General features: G+C 47.5%; 1 protein-coding gene across 2 annotated transcripts; it reads left to right on the top strand.

Moving 5' to 3' along the window:
• Nucleotides 1–270: 270 nt before the first annotated feature.
• On the top strand, nt 271–21,551 carry RAB17 (RAB17, member RAS oncogene family). Of its 2 annotated transcripts, XM_027875234.1 has the most exons (7): nt 271–644; nt 2,986–3,107; nt 3,185–3,344; nt 10,055–10,206; nt 12,746–12,871; nt 18,044–18,137; nt 19,161–21,551. In XM_027875234.1, exons 3-7 carry the CDS (start codon nt 3,188–3,190, stop codon nt 19,274–19,276), a joined length of 645 nt encoding a protein of 214 aa, XP_027731035.1. In that variant the 5' UTR covers nt 271–644; nt 2,986–3,107; nt 3,185–3,187; the 3' UTR covers nt 19,277–21,551. The 2 variants fall into 2 exon arrangements, with proteins under 2 accessions (XP_027731035.1, XP_027731034.1); XM_027875233.1 differs by lacking the exon at nt 2,986–3,107.
• The last annotated feature ends 372 nt before the right edge of the window (nt 21,552–21,923 follow it).

Below are 21,923 nucleotides of genomic sequence, written 5' to 3'. Positions count from 1 at the left end.
GAAGGTGATTGGACTAGATGGTCCCATCTGGCTCTAAATCAATGGCCCTATGAACCCACAGATGAAGAAACTGAGGCCCATGATGATGCCGATCAGAAAAGAACTCCCCTTTGCCCTTTGGCTGATGTTTGCTAGCCTCTGATCCGCTGATTCCAGGGTGCAGGGTGGGACTTGATCCTCCCACATTCTCTGGCCTTGTCCCTGGCTGACAAGTGGACCTTCAACTCTCCTTGCCCCTGGGATGTTTGTTAGGTTGGAGTGTGTGGGTGTGGGCATAGGTGGGGAGCCCGGCAGGGGCTGGGGGTGCAGGGCAGAGCAGCCTTTCTTCCTGCTGACCTTTCCCCTCTTCTAGCCTTCTTTGTCCCATCTTCTGTCCCCTGCTAGCCTCTGCAGGCTGGCCAATCAGCGACCTCGCTAGGGGAAACAAGCCCTGTTTGGTTCCAGTAGAACAATCTGGTTGAAAGGTGAGCTGCTGGGGCCTGACCCTGGCTCAGCCAACTGCAGAGCTTGGGGCGAAGTTATCCAGGAACTATGAGGAAGTGAGCGAGGCCCTCATTCTCCAGCCCAGCAGCCTGCTCTCCTTGGAAAGGCCCACAGACCCGCCTTGTGGAGGCTCTGCGTGCAAAGCCAGGACCAGAGCCCAGGTGAGTGACTAGAGGGGGATGCAGGCGTCCCCCAGGGGCCAGTGGTTTCCTGGGGCTGGGCTGCTAGGGGAGGGAGACCCCCAGGGAGGGCAGCTCTGGGCTTGTTGACCCGGGTCCGGCAGAGTCCACTTACACAAGCCTGGTACTAACTGAGCTGGGCAAGGGGCCTTCTGGTGTGGGACTGATCCCAGCTTATGCTTTCTTGGTCCTTAGACCTTGTAATTACCATTGCTGATTAGACAGTGAAATGGGAAGAGCCCTCCCAGATCTGGGCTCATCACATGGGGGTTTAAATCTCAGCTCTGCCCTTTGGTACCTAGCTTAAGATCGGAGTTCCCACCTGGCTATGTGACCTTGGACAAGTCACTTCCCTTTTGTGGTCTCAGAGTCCTTCTCTGTAAAATCATGTGTGTATGTGTGCATGTGTATATGTGTATGTACATGCATGTGTGTATGCATTGTGTGTATGTGTATGTGTGTATGCATGTGTGTGTAAGTGTGCATATATGTTGGAGTGGGGAGAGTGTTTCAGCCTTAAATCTGTGATTCAGTGTTTTTATCACACTACCTCCCTGGGCCTCAGTTTCCTTCTCTGTAAAACAAGGGGGTTATAGTCCATGGTCTCTGAGGTCCCTTCCAGCTCTAACTCTGTGTTCTTACCTACCTGTAAGAGGGACCCCCCTCACTGCTCTGGGTTGCAGGGGTCCTCTGGGCTAAGGAGGGAGAAAATCCCACTGCTTGGGATGGATGGCCAGGTGATGGGGTCCATCTTCACTGGGGACATCGTGTCTCTCAAAACTGTTCTCGACATTCTTCATTCCTTTTTTTAAGGCTCCCCCCCATCCTGCCTCCCCCTTCTGACCCCCCTCCTACCCCCCCTCCCCATCCTGCCTCCCCCATCATACTTATATTCTCTCCCGCTCACCTACTTGCAGGAGATCTGCCAAGGGCTGGACTCAAGTGTCCTTGGGTGAAGTCAAGTCTCTCTTTAGGGTCAGAGCTCATGAACAGCTTTGGAAGATTTTGGAGTGGGGGGAAGAATTTTTAAAAATATTTAGGGGGCAAGTGCGTCACACTAACTCTTGAAAATAACTGAAATTCCAATTCATCTGCTGAATGTTAGGGCAGTGTTTGTAGCATCATGGACGGGACTTTTGAGGTTCTTGAGTCTAACCTACTCCTCATATACAAGGGGAAACTGAGGCCCAGAGAAGGGATGTACTTTATCCAGGGTCACACAGCTAGTTGGTAGTTTTGCCAGAATTTGAATTGGAATCACAGGACCACAGATTTAGAGCTGGAAGGGCTCCTTTTACAGATGAGGAAACTGAGGCCCAAAGAAGATGATGAGATTCTAGAAGGGACCTCAGAAGTGAGCTGGTCCAACCTCATTTTACAGATGACAAAACTGAGTGATGTAGCTTAAGGCTGCCCAGGTAGGTGGCAGCAGCCTTTTCGACTCCAGCTCCCCTTTCCTTCCTCTGCACCATGGTGCCTTTCACCGTCCAGGGGAGCCGAGAAGGCAAAGGGAAAACAAACCTCAGAGAAGCTGACGAATTTGGACGTGAGCCTGAGTGAGCGTTATTGGGAGAGTCAGGCCAGATTGTCTTGTCTGCCAGAGAGTTCGGGCTTTTAGTCAGGGGACCTGGGTTTGGTTCCTGATTTTTTCTCTTCCTACATGTATCTTGGGCAAGTCACTTCATCCTGTCTGCCTCAGTTTCCTCATCTGTAAAATGAGCTGGAGAGGGAAACAGCAAACCACTCCAGTATCTCTGCCAAGAAAACCCCAAATGGGGTCAAGAAGAGTTGGAAATGACTGAACAAAAATGGAAATTTAGCATTTCCTTTAGTTACTTAAAAATATGCTTTTGGGAAGGGGAATCTGTGGGCTTCTCCAGACACTGACAGAGGCCACAAAGATGGGAAGAAGCCCTGGGCTGGGGGAGCTCCAAAGTGCCTTCCAGCATTATTATTTTATGAGATGTTTTAGGGGGGATGAAAGGCAGTAACCGTTCATAGGCTCTTGGCTCTAATTGTGGGTAACGATAAAGTGCTTTAAGCTTCTCCATGTGATCTGTGTGAAAAATATCATTTGCTGCTCTTAAACAGTTAAGTACTGTAGGAATCAGTATTCCCATTTTACAGATGAGGATGCTGAGGCCCGGGGAGGCTCATGCAGGGTCATGCAGCAGTGCAGTGGCAGACCTTAGGGTCCGATGGAGTTCTCCTGGCTCCAAAGCCACTATTCGTTCTTTGACGTCCCAGCATCCACCTGAAGGGGCTTTAAAATCCTTGAATTAACTACTTGAGGAAACTGAGCATTATTTTTCCATTGATTGAGATGATCGTGCTAGGGAAGAGTGCCATGTTCTACTCACAATGACTGCAGCGTAGAGCCCCTAATTGTGACTTTGACCTTCCCTCTTCTCGTGTCCATTGGAGCGTCACTAGGAGGCGTCACAGGTGAGTTGGTTTGCACAATTGGGAGCCCTCGGGGCATCTGATACCTGCTTCTGAGAGTGGGTTGTGTTTCCTTGCAGGGCATGGCGCAGATGGAGGGAAATACCCAGCCTGAGAGCGCCTCCCAGCAGCCCTACGTCTTCAAGGTGGTTCTCCTGGGGAGCAGTTCTGTGGGCAAGTCGAGTCTGGCCTTCCGACTCATCAAGAATGACTTCAAGGAAATCCTGCCCACACTGGGCTGTGAGTGCTTGGCTTGGCTTGGCTTTCTGTCTTTTGTCTTTGTGATAAGGCCAATGGAGCTAAGTGGGGATGGTGAGGAGATAGAGACGAGTTTCTCCTTAGCATTCTTCAGACGTTCGGCTGGATTTCAGGGAGCCAGGGTGTCGGGTCCTTTGGAGGAGAGCTTCCTATTGGCTGTGTTAGGGCATGACCCTCCTCACCATTGGGCACTATTGCCGTGAGGCTTGTGCCTCCTTCCAGAGAGGCCAAGTATGATGACTTTCGAGAGAAGTCTAAGGTGGGGCCTGGGTATGGAAGTGGTCTTCAAGAGTGTGAAGGGCTCAGTAGCGGATAGAGCTCACACCTTGGAGTCAGGAGGACCTGAATTCAAATCCAGCCTCACACGCTTGACACTCATTTAACCCCCATTGCCTCACCAAAAACAAACAAGCAAACGCCAACAAAAACAAAAGTGTGAAGGGCTGTGATACGGAAAAGGGGTTAGATCGGATTTTCTTGGCCTCTGACAGAGGCTCCAATGAGCATCATTGGGTGGAAATTGCAAAGAGGTAAATTTGGGCTCAATATAGCAAACAGTGAGACTATTTGTAGGTGGAATGGGATTCCTTGAGAGGTTTGAGCTCACTGGCCTAGTGGGCTGCAGTGGGAAGAAGGGCGGCCTTTACTGGGAGGCCCTGGTGCTTTCTTCTTGCATTTCTTGGTGGTCTTCTCACTGGTCCTAACCTACATCTTATACCTTCCATCCATCCATTAATGTAACGGTGAATATTGATGAATTGCCTACCCTCTGCTGGGCCCTGAGCCAGGCCCTGAGGATGCAAAGATAAAAACCAAGGTCCTGCCCTCAAGGAGCTTATATTCCACTGGGAGGATGTACCCCTTTCCCAGATAAGTAAACAGAGGCACACAAAATAAATAGAGAGCCGACGAATGCCAGTTCAGCGTCAGAGGCAGCCAGCCACAGGCTGGATCATCCTCTAGGCCGGGGTCATCTTCCAGGGCTGTCCGTCTCTCCTGCTCTCTGGAGACAGACAGCAGTGCATGAGCTGCTCTGCATTCCTTGAAGAGTCGATTTCAGCTCTAGACCAATGTTAATTACGCCAGGCGCCATCTCCATTCCTATTTTTGGAGGCCCTCAGAAGAAGGACCTGGAGATGTTGGGACAGCAGAAAAACCACTGACTTTGGAGTGTGGGGGCCTGAGTTCAAATCCTGGCTCTGCCTCCTACTCCCTGAGTAGGCCCCTTCCAGCTCCAGAGCTATGCCCTATGATACTATGTCACTTTCTCCCATGTGCCTCAGTTTCCCCCTCCAGAAAATGAGGAAGTTGGATTACGGGACCTCTAAGGCCTCTTCCATTTCCAAATCATAATAAATAATTGTCATAATGGTGCCATATTTGCAGGGCCCTGAAGCTGTCAGAGCACTGTACACAGGCCATCTCATCAGACCCTCACTGCAACCCGGGGAGGGAGGCATCCCCATTTACATTTGAGGAAACTGAGGCATTGGAAGGAGAAGGGACTTGCCTGGGGTAGCACAGGATGTGAATTAAAGCATTCCCCTTCGAGCCAGCCTGGGGCCCATGGAGCGAAGGAGCAGGAGACCTGGGCCTCCGACATCGGCCGACGCGGTGTGGCCAGTGGGCTCTGGAAGGGCGTCAGCTTCAGGCGAGCCTCCCAGGAGGAGGACTGCCCTCCACCGGTTACGCCGGACACCACCCTCAACCGCTGTCGCTTGGGAAAGGCTTTCTGGGCGCCATTGTGTGGGGCGAGAGCGACATCTAGTGGATTATAGGGTGATAGCTCCGGAGCGGGAAGGAAAGAGCTCTAGTGCAATTCCTTCGTTTTACTTAGGAGGAAACTGAGGCTCAGGGAGCTGAAATAACCAAAGTCATTCACTTAAGTCAGGCAGTCAGGTGGCAGGGGACAGAGCTCTGGGCCTGGAGGCAGGAAGCCTGAGTTCAAATGCTGCCTCAGGTACTTACTATGTGACCCTGAGTTCCTCAACTTGTCTCTGCCACAGTTTCCCTGTCTGTAAAATGGGGATAATAATAGGACCTATCTCCCAGTCGTGAGGATAAAATGAGATAATGTTTGCAAAGTGCTTGAAAAGCCTTAAAATACTCTAGAAATGCTAGCTGTTGTTAACAAATGGCAGGGTCAGGATGGGTGCCGGGTTATTCTGCCTTTCCATTGATCCCTGTGTGATTCTCCTCTTTAGCTCTTTAGAGGCAGTGGGGTTCTAGTGGGGTTCTAGGTCTTGCTTCCATACAGAACACGGGCACAATGTTAATGTTGAAGAGATGGGCTTTTGCTTTCGTGGGAAGCTCAGGGTCAGTAGAGGAGCGATCAGCCCACCCTCCTCGTCCTGCCCGGCTCCGCCGTTTGTCTAGACATGCGCACTGTTCTAGAGGCTCTAGAGGCTCCAGAGGCTGCTACTGAAATGTGGGTAGCAAACATCCTTCCTGTCTTCAGTGCTTCCTACACGGATGGACGAGCCAGACTCCTTTGACTCTTTCCAGATCTCTTCCTGAGGCTCTCCAATGTCCAGGGACTTGATAAAGTCAGTACAATCACCCCTCCACCCCATGACTGAAAGAACATCATTGGCCACCAAATTCTATGCCTACTCTCCCATATAAGTACATAGAAATTATACATGATAATGCATGACAATATTTACTAGGCAAAGTGTTTTCTGTGTGTTATCTCATCTGATCCTCACAACTCTGGGAAGTAAGGCTGTTGTTACCCCCATTTTGTAGATGAGGAATTGAATCTAAGAGAGGAAAATGACTTACCCAGGGTCACCCAGCTAGTACGTACCTAAGGCAGGATTGGAACTCAGGTCCTCTTTACTCCAAGAGCAACACTTTGTTCACTGTGCAACCTATCAGGTAAGCCAAATAAATATCAACATACAAGATGGTTTTGGTGGGGAGGGCACAAGAAGCTGGGGGGGGGTCAGGAAAGGTCTCCTGAAGATGGTGGACCTTGAGGTGAGCCCTGAAGGAAGCTAGGGATTCCAAGAGGTAGAGGTGAGGAGTGAGGACATTCCGGGTCTGGTGGATGGAAGGTGAGACCAGTGAATGGCCGAGGGGTCAGGAAAGGCCTCCTCTAGATGGTCATGTCTGAGCTAAAACTTGAAGGGAACCAGATGTTCCCACTCTGACCAGACCAAGTGCTAAAGGTGCCAATATTCTGCACTGCCGCCATATTCCAGGAGGAAAAGTCACCCGGTTATAGGTCAGATCTACCTAAGCTGTAATTAATCCCCAGGGTGAATTCAGATGAAACTGTCATGCCTGTGTCTGCATCCCTGGGATGACTGTTTGCAGCCTTTTATGAGAGACCAGACAATGCCTTCCTTCTGTCTTTGAGTCTGAAAGGAACAACCCATGGTTCATCCTTATTGGGGTCAGAGATGGCCAGAGGTTGTTTGGCATGGCAGCAGAGTCTGGCTTTGATAGACACAAAGTCTTAATTCAAAGGACTTAATTCTCTATTCAAAGAAGACCTGAGAGTTTGGATTATGGGTGAAATGATAATTGTCCTTGTCTTTGTATTTGAGGTTGGGAAGGGGGATTGGCCTCATTGAGCTTGGCCAAGAGGGCAGACATAGAAGGAGTAGATAGTAGTTATGAAGGGCTGGATTTAGTCTAAATGCTAGGAGGGACGGCCAACAGTGAGATCTGTCCCCAAGTGGGATGAGTTGCCTTGGGAATTAGGGTGTCCCTTTCCCTGGAAGACTTCCAGCTAAGGTCGGCAGGTGTATTGGAGTGGGGATACTTTTGAGGGAGACAGGTTGGCCAGATTAGGAGTTCTCAAGTGGTGTCCATGACTTGTCTTTTTAAAATTATTTTGATAACTGTATTTCAACACAACTGATTTCCTTTGTTATTTTCAGCACTTGAAGCATTACTCTGAGGAGGGACCCTTAGGCTTTATCAGACTATCCAAGGGGTCAAAGACATAAAAAAGAGAAAGGGCCCCTGGTCTAGATGGACTTTAAGCACTGACTTTGGAGTCAGAGGGCTTGGATTCAAATCCCACCTTTGACAGTTAGTACTTGTATAACCTTGGACAAGTTCCTGAATCTTTCTGGGGCCCAGGGTCCTCATCTTTGATGGGAAAGCATTGGATTTGCTAATCCCTTTGACTTCCCACAATTCTCTGAATTAGGGCTGCCCCAGAGTGGAATAGGAAGCCTTGGGAAGTGGTGATGGAGTGAGGTCTCTGTCATGGCAGGTCTTCAAGAGGAGCCTAGGTTAGCATTTGTCCCAGGTGTTGCAGAGGGGAGTCTTGGTCCGTCTACATGGCCACTGCTATCCAAGTTCTGCAAGCATACACCCGATGGCTCCCTCTTAATTTTTGAAAACATTCCACAATATTCCATGAGACGCCAAGTGGCTTTTCTTGGTCGGTGAGACAGTCATCATCAGAGGCTATTTTCATAGTAAAGGAAAAAGGGAAAGAATAGAAGTGAAGTACTTGCTTAGTCAAGTAGTTTTTGTTCTACGCCTCCACATAAGGCACTGGGAACAGCTGGTGGAAAACGCAGCCCGAGTCAGTTTCCAAAGTTAGCACCAGGGCATCCAATCCTGAATGAGTGGAGGCAGCAGGTGAAGTGGGCGCCATGCTGGGCTTGAAATCAGATGATCTGGGTTTACGTGAACGGAGCATGGCTCTGGGCCTCAGTTTCTTCATTTGTAAAATGAGGATAATAATACTCTAATAATATATATAATGATATAATAATGACAATAGTCACTATTGACTTCATGGGGTTGTTGATAGGAAATAATTTTGCAAACTTTATGGTGTAAATATAAGGCATTAATGTAAATTTGGCATTGATTTATATGTGTATATGTTTTCTCCCATTGAATGTAAACACCTTATATTTGTAAACCCAGCCTCTAGTACAGTGCATGGATCATTGGAGGCACTGGGAAAATGTTTGTTGATTGGCTAATTGATTGATTGATTAAGATCCTGGCAAAATGGAAGTTGCCATGATTGTCATCTCTAAAATGATGAGAATGAGTTCCCTACACTGCCTGTATGCCGGCTCTGAAGGTTCAGGCCGAGGGATGATCAATAGAGACTAGGCGATCACCGTTTTCCAGATGGGGAAAGAACTCTCTTAGTAGGCGAGAGACAGAGCCAACTTCACTGGAATATATTGGCTGCCCCACCCATTAAATAGCTTTGTAGAAATGCCAGTCACATGGATTTGGGGCTATCCAAGGCTCCAGGGAGGCAGTTCTCAAACCTTTTGGTGTCAGGACTCCTCTACAATCTTAACAATTACTGAGGCCCCCAAAGAACTTTTGTTTATGTGACCCAACTGGTGCAAATAAAGAACCTCTTGACATGGTTGCATGTATTAAAATCCACACTATTTGAAGCTATAATTATGTGAAGTATGGTCATTGATTCCAGCTCAAAGGAAATATGCAGTGTGAATTCAATTAACACAACCATTGTAGGGGATTATTATTGGCACTAATCGGGACCTAGCTCTGTATCCATCAGTATTTACCATATTCAAAATTAAAACATCTTAGCATTATTATAAAAATAGTTTTGGCCTCACAGTCTTGCCCCCTCCCTCACCAAGGGTCTCAGGAATGTCTAGGCCAACACTTTGAGAACCTTTGGTTGAAGGCTGCAGAAATGAAAAATGACCTCGATTTTGTTCATGAGGAGTTTAGAATCTTGGGTTCCAGACAATCCAGGTCAGTGAACATTTATCATGCACCTACTGTATACCCAGTGGGACACATCCTGGCTGTGACTCTGGGAAAGTCAGTTAAGCTGTCAGCGCTCCTGGGGGTTTTCTCTCAGTAGCCGACCTGGACCAGGCGAGGGAATTTCCTAAGAAATGCTAAATAACAGATGAAGCCACGGGTTCCCATCCCCTAAATAACCCTCTATTTCGTCTCAAAGAGAGTCCTTCTTGGCATGAGGAAGACTTGAGTTCGAATTTCACCTCTGACACATGCTGTCTGGGCAAGGTGTGACCCCGAGTGAGACATTTCAAGTTCCAGCTCTCTAGGAGGATATGTTGTAAGGAAAGGGCCAACCTGCATCAGTAGAGGGAGATTTCTCAACTGGAAGTCATACACCTAGTTCCAGTCTGTCACTGTGTTCCAGACCTTTGGCTGGGGAGCCTGAGACAGAAACCAAAATAGCTCCTGCCCTCAGGGAGATTCCATTCACCTGGGGGGAGGGAGATTCAACATTGACACAGGAAAGAAAATGCACAGTAAGGTCAAGAAGAGAGAGCTAGCAAGACCGTGTGTGTGTGTGTGTGTGTGTGTGTGTGTGTGTGTGTGTGTGTGTGGTGAAGGTGGTGGTGGTGGTGGGGAAGCTTTCTGAAAACCGTGTCATATGAGAAACATTTGAAGGGTCTGAGGATGTTCGATCTGGAGGAGAGATGACCAATTGAGGGGGGAGGGGTGGGGACCACAATAGCGTCTTCAAATATTTGAAGGTGGGGGAGGGGAGGACGAGACTGGAAGCCTGGTTTGGCTCCGTCATAGTGAGTAAAAAGGGGGCTCTTGGGACGTGACCAGCTGGGCGCCATCTGGCCACCAGGTGCTAAAGGCTTTGGTCCTGATGACCCACAAAACAGATCGTGGTTCAGGATGGATGCCAATTCCTGCTTCCGCATCAGGGCCTTTGTGGCTTCCTCTCCTCCCAGGTGCCTTTTTCACTCAGATGATGGAAATAGATGGCTCAGCCTTAAAACTGGAGATCTGGGACACTGCGGGGCAGGAGAAATATCACAGCGTCTGCCACCTCTATTTTCGGGGAGCCAATGCCGCTGTCTTGGTCTATGATATTGCAGACAAGGTATGGGGCCCCTGACTGCTTGTACAGCCCAAGTTTAGCCTTTGATTGATCTTTGGGTCTATTCCTTGTTTTAAAGCTCAAGTACAGCCAGAGTCCAGGGATTCCTTCCAGCCGTCACCCAGGTCTCCGACCTTAGCAGCATCCCTGCCTCTTTCCTCCCCTCTCACCCCGTAGCTCATCAGAGGCACCCTCTGTCCCATCTGCCTCCTCCTCTCCACTCAGCTGGCCACCACCCTCTTCAGACCCTCTCTGTCCCTTAGCCGGACAATTACAGTAGCCCCTAACTGGTCTCCTGGCCTCCACTCTCTCCAACGCTATTTTAATCTAATCTCTGGTTAGTTAACCGTATTTATTAAGGAACTACTATGCGCAGCAGTGTTATAAGTGCTGAGGATACAAAAAGGCCAAAAATAATCCAGGAGCTCACAGTCAGACAGCATGCAGACAACTCAGTACAAGCAAGATAAATACGGGATGAACAAGAAATATTCAAAGAGGGGACTCGCTAACTGGGATGAAGCTGGCTACGGAAAGGCTTCCTGGACGAGATGGGATTTTAGCAGGAGCTTGAGGGAAGCCCGGAGGCCAGGTGATGGAGAGGAGGAGGGGCAACTTCCAGGCCTGGGGGACGACCGGGGAAAGTGCTCGAGGTCCACACAGCTGCCAAAGGGATAGTCCCAAAATTCAGGCCTGACCCATTTCCTCTCCTGCTCAATGAACATCAGTGGCTCCCTATGACCTCTAGATCAAACACAAGACATTCTATTTGGCATTTAAAAGCATAACCCAACTCCAGCATACTTTTCCACCTGAGTTTGAATGGCTCCCCCTAACATATGTTCCAACCAAATTGTCCTATGTACTTTTCCACTCCATGAACCAAGAAAACCCGAGTTTGAATTCTGCCTTAGACACAGAAGTGTCTAACCCTAACCCTTACCCTAGGGTTGTGACCCTGGCCATGTTACTTACCTTCCCTGTGCCTCAGTTTACTTATCTCTAAAATGGGGATGATAACAGCACCCACCTCCCAGTGTCATTGTGACGATCACAAGACTTCACATCCCACAGTGCTTTGCAGACCTTATGGAGCCACACAAATGCCATCAGTTACTATGACGTTGCCACCTGTCGCCACTGTGACTTTACACAGGCAGGCCCCCATGTCCAGAAGGCATCTCAGACTCCCCCAGTGCTCCCTTCCACATGAGGCGTCCCTCGATTACTCTGCACACGATTTGTAGTTGTTTGTCTGGATGCATGTTACATCCTTGGGCAGAATGCACTGTGTGGTGGCTAGAGCTGGGTTCAGCCTTCATCTCAGACACCTGTTATTTGTGTGACCCTGGGTAAATCACTTATGCTCCCTGGGCCTCAGTTTCCCCATATGTAGAATGAGGGATTAGATTCAGTGATGGCTTCCAGCTCTTATCCCTGAGCCTATGAGGGCAGGATCTGTTTTCATTTTCTCTTTTAATCCCCCAGGGTCCAGCACAGGGTGTGACTAATGGGAGAAGCGTAATACGCCCTGATCCAGTTACGCTGAGCACTGAATAATCTCATAATATCATGTGCTGTGTCTAGGTTAGTCACTGGGGCGAGAGGCACTTTCATTCTCATCAGTGGGTCTTAGCTTACGACCAGGGTGATAACCTGGGTTTATGTTGCATCTTTTGTTCCTAAATCCGAGGTTGGTTTAAAAAAAAAATCAGCTGGTGTGCTAACACTCTCTAATGAGGAATAAAAATCCCAGTTTAGCCCAGAGTGCCCCAGGCGCTCTGCCTTGGGATCGGGCTGTTTGTCCTTCGTTCTCCAAAGGCTAGGCTTCAGTTAAATCCCTACCTGGTTGTTTGGTCTCAGCCCTCTGGCTCTTCCTGGGGACGGCTGTGGCCAGAGACCAGCTCTCCTGGGAAGGTCACATGTTCAGAGTGCACGAGAAAATTACACGGTGTGCTGGCTGGCTGGCCACTTGTCCACTGCGTTACGCTGGGGAAGTGTTGCTGCCGGGGTCCCTTTGAACTCTCAAATTCTGTGATGGTTGCCCCCGTTATGAAGCTCTCAAGGGACAGGCTAATTAACTATATTAGGTAGTTTGAAGTAAGTGTTAATTATAAGTGATTAAAAAAACAAAGCTGAACAATGATTATGGCTGAAAAAACCCAATCACAAGAGCATCAAACATCAGATGGGAGCAGAGGGTCCCAAGATAATAAGAGATCATAGCAAATCAACATATTTAGTAAGCACTCATTACGGAGAGGCATAGCAGCTAGAGTGCTGAACCCTGGCTCCCGAAGACTTGGGTTCGAATCTTGCCTGTGATGCTACATAAATAATCCCATCTCTTTAAGTCTTAAGTTTCTTCCTTTTTAAAATGAAGGAAATAATCCCATTGGGACCCACCATCCAGGGATGGTGGAGATGATGTTTGCAAAGTGCTTCGCCAACCCGAAAGCCCCCTGAAAACATCAACTCTTCCTGCTGCGTTGCTCTAGCCAATCAAACTGAGGAGATTATTATATGCTGTTGTCTTTTTAAGGATTCTTTCCGCAGGGCCCAGAACTGGTGGAAGGAGCTGGAGAACGAGTTTCAACCTGAAGAAATTGTGGTGATTTTGGTAGGCAACAAGACGGATCTTGAGGCTTCTCGGGAAGTGACCCTTGAGGTATGTGTTTGGTCATTGTCAGGAGACCATTACCAAGTGGTGCTCCAGGTCAAAAGAGGATGGCCTGGTCTTAGAAAAAATAAGTTTTATTGATGCCTTTTGTCATTTCTCTCCATGCAGTGGACCAAAGTCTCTTTTGTGGCAAAGAAATAAAGTTAAATGCAAACGTTGGATGCAGATAATGTATACACATCCTGTCACGGGGGTCCCTCTTCACCACGACCTTCATTGGTCTTTCCATCACTCTGAGCTTACCTGAGGACATCATGGTCTTGTGGAAAGGACAGTGGATTAGGAGTTGGGAGACCTGGGAATCAGGAGAGCTGGGTGATGGTGTCTGAGCCGCCTCGTCTGTAGAGCTGCAGAGTTGGACCATCTCTAGTTATCCTCTCTCCTTTGTAGCTTCTTCCGGTCTGGGCTGTTGTACGCTCTGAGACCCAGAAAAAGGCCTATGATATTTCTGGGCCTTTGTTTCACTTGTATTCTTTGTAGAAAAAGTTTTCAGCTTTTCCTGAGAAGGTCAAAGTTGGGAAAATCAGCAGAGGTCAAATCCTAAGACTGTGAGGGAATTGGAGGTTCTCTAAGGCCCAGATAGGGAAACTACTTGGACCTGTGTGACGTTGGGCCCAAATCCCTTTACCTGAGCCTGAGATTTCTCATCCATAAAATGAGGGGATTGGTCTAATGGGCCTCTGAGGTCTTTTCACTTTTCAGTCTGTGGTCCAGTGACCAGCCTGACTCAGTTTGCTCATCTGTAAAATGACAAATTTGGACTTCATGGCCTCTAAGGTCCCTTCCAGATTTCAGTCTATGGTCCCATGAGTAGTCTGAACCTCAGTTTCCTCATCTGTAAAAGGAGAGGGTTGGACCAGATGGCCTCTTCCAGTTGGAGCCAGAAGGGACCTTAGTGACGGTCTAGCTCAACCCTCTCATGGAACAGGTGAGGAAACAGCCTGAGCCAGGGTCTGACCGAGCCCACGTCATGGGAGGCCAGACACTCACTGTTATTTGTGTCAGGCAGACCCCGCCTGGGAGCTTGTGCTCGATTCTGGGTGCCCCATTTTAAGAGGCGGCCCTTCAGGTGCTCTGGTGGAAAGAGCCCTGGATGTAATCAGAAGATCTGGTTTTAAATGCTGCCTCTGACATCCACAAGCTGTGTGACCTGGGGCTAGTCACTTACCAGGTACGGGGCTCTGTTCCTATTTCTGTAAAAGGAGAGGATTAGACAAGACCCCGGGTTCCTCATTTTTTTTTTTTATGTGACCAATTCCTTTGGTCCTTTGGTGACACCTCTGGAGGTCTTCTCAGAGTCATGTTTTTAAATGCTTTATGTGCCTTAAAATGCTGTGTAGATAAATGCATGTGGAGAATTACAAAGGAAATGAATTATACTGAAATACAGCAAAGATACATCTTAAAAAAACAAGGTCGCTACCCCCAGGCTGAGCACCCAGGATGAGCCGATTGCTGTGTTCCCTTAAAACTCCAGAGCTTCCGATCTATGATCTCAGAATGTTTGGTGACCTTCCCCTAACTAGCCCCATGAACTTGAATGTTGTTGTTGAGCCATGTCTGACTCTTTGTGACCCCATGGACCACGGCACACCAGGCCCTTCTATCCTCCACCAAGCTCAAGTTCATTGTTTCCATGACACTATCTACCTCATCCTCTGCCGTCTCATTTTCCTTTTCAAACTTTTTCATCATCAAGGTCTTTTCCAATCCGTCCTGTCTTCTAATTATGTAGCCAAAGTATTTAAGCTTCAGCTTCAGCGTTTGACCTTCCAATGAATAGCCTCAATTAATTTCTGTAAGTATTGGCTGATTAGATCTTGCTGTCCAGTGGACTCTCAAAAGTCTTCTCTAGCCCCACAATTCAAAAGCATTGATTCTGCAGCACTCAGCTTTCCTCATAGTCCGACTCGCCTACTGGAAAAACCATAGGTTTGACTATACAAAACTTTGTTGGTAAGATGATGTCAGCTTTTTAGTACAATGTCCAGATTTACTATAGCTTTCCTTCCAAGGAGCAAGCGTCTTTTAATTTCATGGCTGCTGTCACTGTATACAGTGATCTTTGAGCCCAAGAATATAAACTCTGACATTGCTTCCATTTCTTCTCCCTCTGTTTTCAAGGAAGTGATGGGACCAGTTGCCAAGATCTTAGTTTTTTTGATGTTAAGCTTTAAGCTAGCTTTTACACTCTATTCTTTCACTTTCTTCAAGAGTCTTCTTAATTCCTCTTCACTTTCTGCCACCAGAGAGGTATCATCTGCATATCTGAGATTATTGATACTTCCCCCGGCAACCTTAATTCTGGCTTTTGATTTATCCAGCTTGGCATTTCGCATGACGTACTCTGCATATACATTAAATAAATAAGGTGACAATATTCAGCCTCGTTGTACTCCTTTTACTAATCTTAAATCAATTGGTTGTTCCATGTTTGGTTCTAACTGTTGCTTCTTGGCCCTCGTACAGGTCCCTCAGGAGACAAGATGATGTAATACTCCCATCTCTTTGAGGACTTGCTACATTTTGTTGTGATTCACATAGTCAAAGGCTTTAATGCAGTCAGTGAAGCAGCAGATGTTTCTCTGGAACTCCCTTGATTTCTCCACAATCCAGTGAATGTTGGCAATTTGGTCTCTAGTTCCTCTGCCTCTTCACAAACCAGCCTGCTCTTCTGGTAGTTCTTGGTTTACATATTACTGAAGCCTGCCTTGCAGAATCTTAAGCGTAACCTCGCTGGTAGGTGAAACGAGCACAATTGTTCAGTAATTGGAACATTCCTCAGCATCGTCCTTCTTTAGGATTGGGACATAAATTGATCTTTTCTAATTCAGTGGACACTGTTGAGTTTTCCAAGTTTGCTGGCGTACTGAATGGAATGCTCTAACAGCATCATCTTTTAGGGTTTTAAACAGCTCAGCTGGAATTCCGTCACCTCCACCAGCCTCATTGTTAGCAATGCTTCCCAAGGCCCACTTGACTTCATTCTCCAGGATGTCTAGCTCTAGATAAGTGACCACAGCATCATGGTTATTTGCGACATTATGATCTTTCTTGTCTAGTTCTTCTGTGCGTCCTTTTTTTCCACATGTTTTTAATCTCTTCTCCTATAGCTGTCTTTTATCATGCCCATTTGTACGTGAAACATTCCCTTGATATCTCTAATTTTCTTGAAGAGATCTCCTGCTTTTCTCATTCTATTCTTTTCGTCTACTGCTTTGCATTACTCATTTAAGAAAGCCTTATCTCCCTTTGTTATTCTCTGGAATTCTGCATTCAGTTGGGTATATCTTTCCCTTTCTCCTTTGCCATTCTCTCTCCTTTTCTCAGCTATTTGTAAAGCCTCATCAGACCGCCATTTTTCTTTCCTATCCTTCTTTTTCTTTGGGATGTTTTTTGTTGCTGCTTCCTGTACAGTGTTGAGAACCTCCGTCCATAGTTCTTCAGGAACTCTATCTACCAGATCGAATCCCTTAAATCTATTTATCCTTTCCATTTCATATTCGTAAGGGATATTATTTAGGTCATACCTATACAGCCCAGTAGTTTCCCTCACTTTCTTCAATGTAAACCTGAATTTTGTAAGAAACAGCTCAAGATCTGAGCCACAGTCAGCTCCAGGACTTGTTTTAACTAAAGCTTTTGACTGTGTGGATCCCAACAAAATGTAGCAAATCCTCAAAGAGATGACAGTGCCAGGTCGTCTTACTTGTCTCTTGAGGAACTTGTATGTGGGCCAAGAAGCAACAGTTAGAACCAAACAGGGAACGACTGATTGGTTTAAAATTGGAAAAGGAGGTCACCTTATTTATTTAACATCTATGAAGAGTACATCATAGGAAATGCCAGGCTGGACAAATAAAAAACCGCATTTAAGGTTGCTGGGAACCTTTGCAGCCTTTGTCTGCAAAGTATAGAATCAGTCTGATTTCCATATTGACCAGGTGGTCAATGGTGATGTCCATGTGTAGAGTTGCCTTTTGGGGTTGTTTATAAGAGTGTTTGCTATGGCCAGTGGGTTGTCTTGATGAAACTCTATTAGTCTCTGCCCTGCTTCATTTGGTACCCCGAGGCCAAACTTGTCTGTTAATTTCAATTATCTTTTGATTACCTATTTTAGCATTCCAATCCCCTGTGCCTAATGTGACATCTTTTATAGTATTATTTCTAGAAGACGTAGGTCTCCATAGAACTGATCAATGTTGGCCTCTTTGACATCAGTGGTTGGAGCATAGACTTTTATCATTGTGGTATCGAGTGGTTTGCCTTAGGTTCAAGCAGATCTTCTTCTGTCAGTTTTCAGATTATGTCCCAGGACTGCTTTTCTCACCCTTTTGTTGGCTCTGAAGGCCACTCCATTTCTTCTACAGGATTCTTGCCCACAGTAGTATAGGTAATGGTCACTTTAATTAAATTTACCTGTTCCCATCCATTTGCGCTCACTGACCCCCAAGATGTCTGCATTCAATCTTTCCATCTCCTGTTTGACCACATCCAGCTTGCCTTGGTTCGTAGATTTTATGTTCCAGGTTCCCATGCAATATTGATCTTTACAGCTTCAGACGTCCTTTTATCACCAGACACATCTGCCACTGCCCTCCCTTCTCGCTTTGGCCCAGCCACTTCCTCAGTACCGGAGTTACTTGTGGCTGGCCTCCGCTCTTACTCAGTAGTGTATTACACACCTTCTGACCTGAGGAGCTCATCTTGCAATGTCATCTCTTTGATCACTTTAGCACTGTCCATGGGATTTTCTTGGCAAAGATACTGAAGGGGTTTGCCATCTTCTTCTCCAATGAATCACATTTTGTCAGAATTCTCCACCATGACCTGCCCATCTTGGATAACCCTGCGTGCCTCAGCTCCTAGTTTCAATGAGCTGCACAAGCCCTTCCACCCTACCGAGGCAGTAATCCAAGGCGGATGGACTTGAGTGCATGTCAGTAAATCTCTCACCTTCTTTACCTGGAAAATGAGAAGGTTGGAGGTGATCGCTAATATCCCTTCTGCCTAGAAAGTGAGGAAACAGCATACGAGGGATTCTAACCAAAGTGCTTTTGCAAACTTTAAGCCAATAGGAATGCTAGTGGCATCTATCAATGTTAGCTTTTAAAATTCTAGGATTTCGAAGTCAGACTTAGTTTTTCTTCTCTCTTTTAGGAGGGAAAAGCATTTGCAGAAAGTAAGAAGTTATTGTTCATGGAAACCTCAGCCAAATTAAACTACCAAGTGACTGAAGCCTTCATTGCTGTAGGTAAGTAACTAAAGATCATAATAGCTAACATTTACAGAGCACTTAACTGTGTGCCAGGCACTGTGCCAAATGCTTTACAATTATTATTTCATTTGGTCCTCATATCAAATTTGTGAGGTAGGTGCTATCATTATCCCCATTTTACAGTTGAGGAAATGGAGGCAAACAATCAGAGATGGGATCAGAGATGCTCAGAGACAAGAGAACCAGAAGACGCACTTCCCGTGTGAGTTTCTAGAAATTGACAAGCAGCTTTGGTCCTCTAGGCCCTCCTCCCTGGGCTCCCCGTTGGCTGTTCACAAGTCCACAGTGCTCTGTAGTTCAGAGGTCATCTGTCCATGCCCTCATTTTACAGATGAGGAAACTGAGGCTAAGGGAGGTCACAGGACTAGATTCAAAACTGGAAGGGCCCTTTAGTCCGGCCCCCTCATTTTATGGATGAGGATGAGGTCCAGGGACAGGTAGCAACTTGCCCAAGGACACATAGCTTACAGGTACCAGAAACAGGATTTTATACGCACACGTCTGTGTGTGTATATGTATACATCTCTCTCTCTATACCCATATGTATACATTTACATATATACATACATACATACACATACACACACATATGTATATATGTCTATCCCTTGAGAGAATGTAAGCTCTTTGAGGACAAAGGATATTTTAGTTTTTTGTCTTTGTATCCTCTGTGCCCGGCAGAGGGCCTGGTATACAGTAAGTGTTTAATAAATGTTGATTGCTTGATTGGCAGCCCTCCAACTTTGAGGTCTACAACATAAGCTTACAGGAAAGGACGTCTTGTTAGGAAGTCTAGCCATACACTCTATGGGGTTGTCCATCTTCCAAGTGTTTCTGTGACCAGGAGAAAAGCTGGGATGATTTGGATGAATAATTAGAGGCATTGATTTGGGAACTTCCCCTGCACAGATCCCTTAATGTGACTTTCAACTGGGAGAGGGGGCCGTTAGCTTCTTGGGCAAACGCTTTCCTACCGTCTCTTTTTCCTTCTTTTCCTAGCTCGTGAATTGTTGAGAAGGGAAGAAGAGAATGGAGGCCAGAGTCAGCAGAGGAGCCCCTCAGTGGATCTGAAGGAGACAGCCAGAGCAAGGAAGGGCAAATGCTGCCAGGACTAGGGGGAGGCAGGCGCCGTGGGGAGCCCTTCCCTTGCTCTGGCTTCCTGCTGGGCTCCGGTCATGAACATGAGTCTTCCAGCCAATTCCTCAAATTGCCTTTGCCTTGCCTGATGGATAGACCCACCCTGGCTATGGCGGTGTGGACCTCGAAGGTTGACTGTTGATGTGCTGGACTTGCTGTCTTGCAGGTTCCCCTCCCAGGAATCGGAGGAAAATAACTGGGCCTCAAAGGAATGCTTCCCGATGGAGCCTGTAGGGGAGGAATGGGCCGGGGCCTCGTGCTTCTGGGAACACTCCATGCCTCCAACCCCAGACAGCTTCTCAGGGACACCACGGCCTCTCCCTCCCAGGGCATCACTGATTCAGGGCCAAAGAGGAGCTCGGATCTGACCCAAGAGCGCCTGCCTCACCTGGTGGTTGAGAGGTTCAAATGAGGTAGTCAATCAATCCATGAGTATTTATTAAGCACCTGCTACGTGCGAGACACTGCGCTGGGTACTGCAGATGCAAAGAAAATGAAACGGTCCCTGTCCTTTAGGAGCTTCCATTCTGTCAGGGGACTGACGTAAATAACATGGAAAGTGCCTTGGGAAGCTTAACCAAATGAATGTGAGCTGTCGTCATCATTGCTGGAAGGAATCCCTGGTGTGGGCCCCTCGTTTTCAGATGGTTAATAAGTGGCAGGGCCAGGATTTGAACCCAGGCCCTCAGATTCCAAAGCCTCTTAGATCATGTTTCTAATAAATGAACCCCTGAAATAACACTTTACTGATATTGAGAAGCATTTGGTCCCCGGGCTAAGTGGCCAGACAGCTTTCAAGCCCAGACAAAGCCTTCCTGTCCCTTGCCTTGTCTTGGGCCTGATTTTTGTCTCTTGGGCCATAAAGGCTGGTGTTGGGTTGGGGCGATGGTGCCCTCTGCAGAGCTCTGTGGGAGGAGGGATGGAAGGACCAGAGAGACAGATGGAAGCTCAGTGGAACTAACAAGTTTCTAAGAGAGCGGGTCAAAGGTGGAATGGGCTGCCTCCCAAAGGAGTGAGCTCCGCGTCACTGGAGGTCTCTGAATGGAGCCTGGGTACTACTTGTGAGTCATGTTACAGAGAGTGTTCCTGTCCAGGACGGCCTCTGCCATCCCTTTTAATCCTGCGATTGTGTGATTATTAAAGAAAACACCAACACCTGGTTTTGGTTCTGCACCTGCCAGGAAGACCAACGATAACGCTGTGCAGTTGAGGCAATGTGGCCAGCTGTATAGAGAGCCAGCTTTGGGGTTCAAGTCCTGCCTCTAACACCCGCTGGCTGTGTCAGCCTGGGAAAGTCCCACCTTCTCATTATCTTCCAGGAGATTCTCTACAACTGTTAGTTATCTTGGTCACTGATCTGAGTTCATGGAGGGACTTTTCACATTGGGAGTTACCTACAAGGAGCTCCAAGCCTTGACCAAAGTAATAGGCCATCTTGCATCTTCAGTCGTTGACCCGTGAAGTGTTTCTGTGGCCATTTTGTTCATTCCTTTCCTTATTTAGAGCTAATGTGAATGAAGCCAAGATGATGAGATCGGTCCTTGGGGTGGCCAGATGGCTCCCCCTACCTGTGAGCACATCCTACAGATTGGGTGTGCAGGGGAAGCTGAAAGCCTGGACCCCTGGGCTCGTCCAGCTGATTGTCTGGTGAGAAGCAGTGTGAAGTCTCTACAGTGGCCTGGGGTCGGCTCTGCCACGTAGCAACGGCGAGACACTGGGCAGGTCATTTTTACCTCTCATTTAGAAGCGTTTTCCTCATGTATAAAACAGTGAGAATAAAACTTACCCCAGTCACCTCAGGTGGAGTTTTGAGGGCAGGGCCTTGGAATGACTCCCATTTCCATGGAGCTTGAGGGTCTAGGGGTCTTTTAAAGCGTCGTTCTCCTCCACCCCCGGGATCGACCGTCATTCTGAGTGGGCCTCCCAGGGAGCAAGCAGAGAATTTAATGTCTCTGTGGGGTCCCAGGGGAAGCCCGGCTTCCCAAGGGGGTGGAACGTCTCCAAGGTTGACTCCAGACGAGAGACAGGAGAAGGGGCTTTCTTCTGCTTCCTTGCAGAGGTGGGGGAGGGGTGTAGAATGCTGCCTATAGTACGAGATTTTTCTGATATGTTGGTTAGTTTCGCTGACTGTTCTTCTCCCTCTTTTTTATTCTTCGTTAGAGGGGACGGTTCTCTGAGAGGAGGGATACCTTGGGAAATGGAGGTGATGTGAAAAAAAACCATGAATACAACTTCATTTTTTAAAAGTTGGAACATCTCGGGTCTGTGCCTTGGATGCTACCGCTCCTCCTCCCCCTCCCCCTTTCTCCTCCCCTCTCCTCTTCTTCTTCCTCCTCCCTTCTTTTTCTTCCTTCTCCTCCCTTCCTTTTCTTTCTCCTCCTCCCCCCTCTCTTCTTCCTCTTCCTTTCCTTCTTTCTCCACTTTTGCTCCCATCAGCTGAGCACTGAAGAAGTCAGCATCTCCCTCACCCCTTGTATTCCCATAATCGACAGTTGGGGAGTTGTCTTCCTAGAGGCTTTGTTCACTGAGGGAAGGCTGTGCAGCTCAATGTGACATCTAGTGAAGCAGTTTGCTCAGAGAGGCTCCAGGAAAAGCTGTGAAAACCGAGGAGGGCAAACCAGGAGA

Source organism: Vombatus ursinus, unplaced genomic scaffold, assembly GCF_900497805.2.
Source record: "Vombatus ursinus unplaced genomic scaffold, bare-nosed wombat genome assembly UNPS02014808.1, whole genome shotgun sequence".
Classification (NCBI taxonomy): domain Eukaryota; kingdom Metazoa; phylum Chordata; class Mammalia; order Diprotodontia; family Vombatidae; genus Vombatus; species Vombatus ursinus.
Note: the sequence above shows the minus strand (reverse complement) of the source record. Positions and strands in the feature narration are given on the sequence as shown.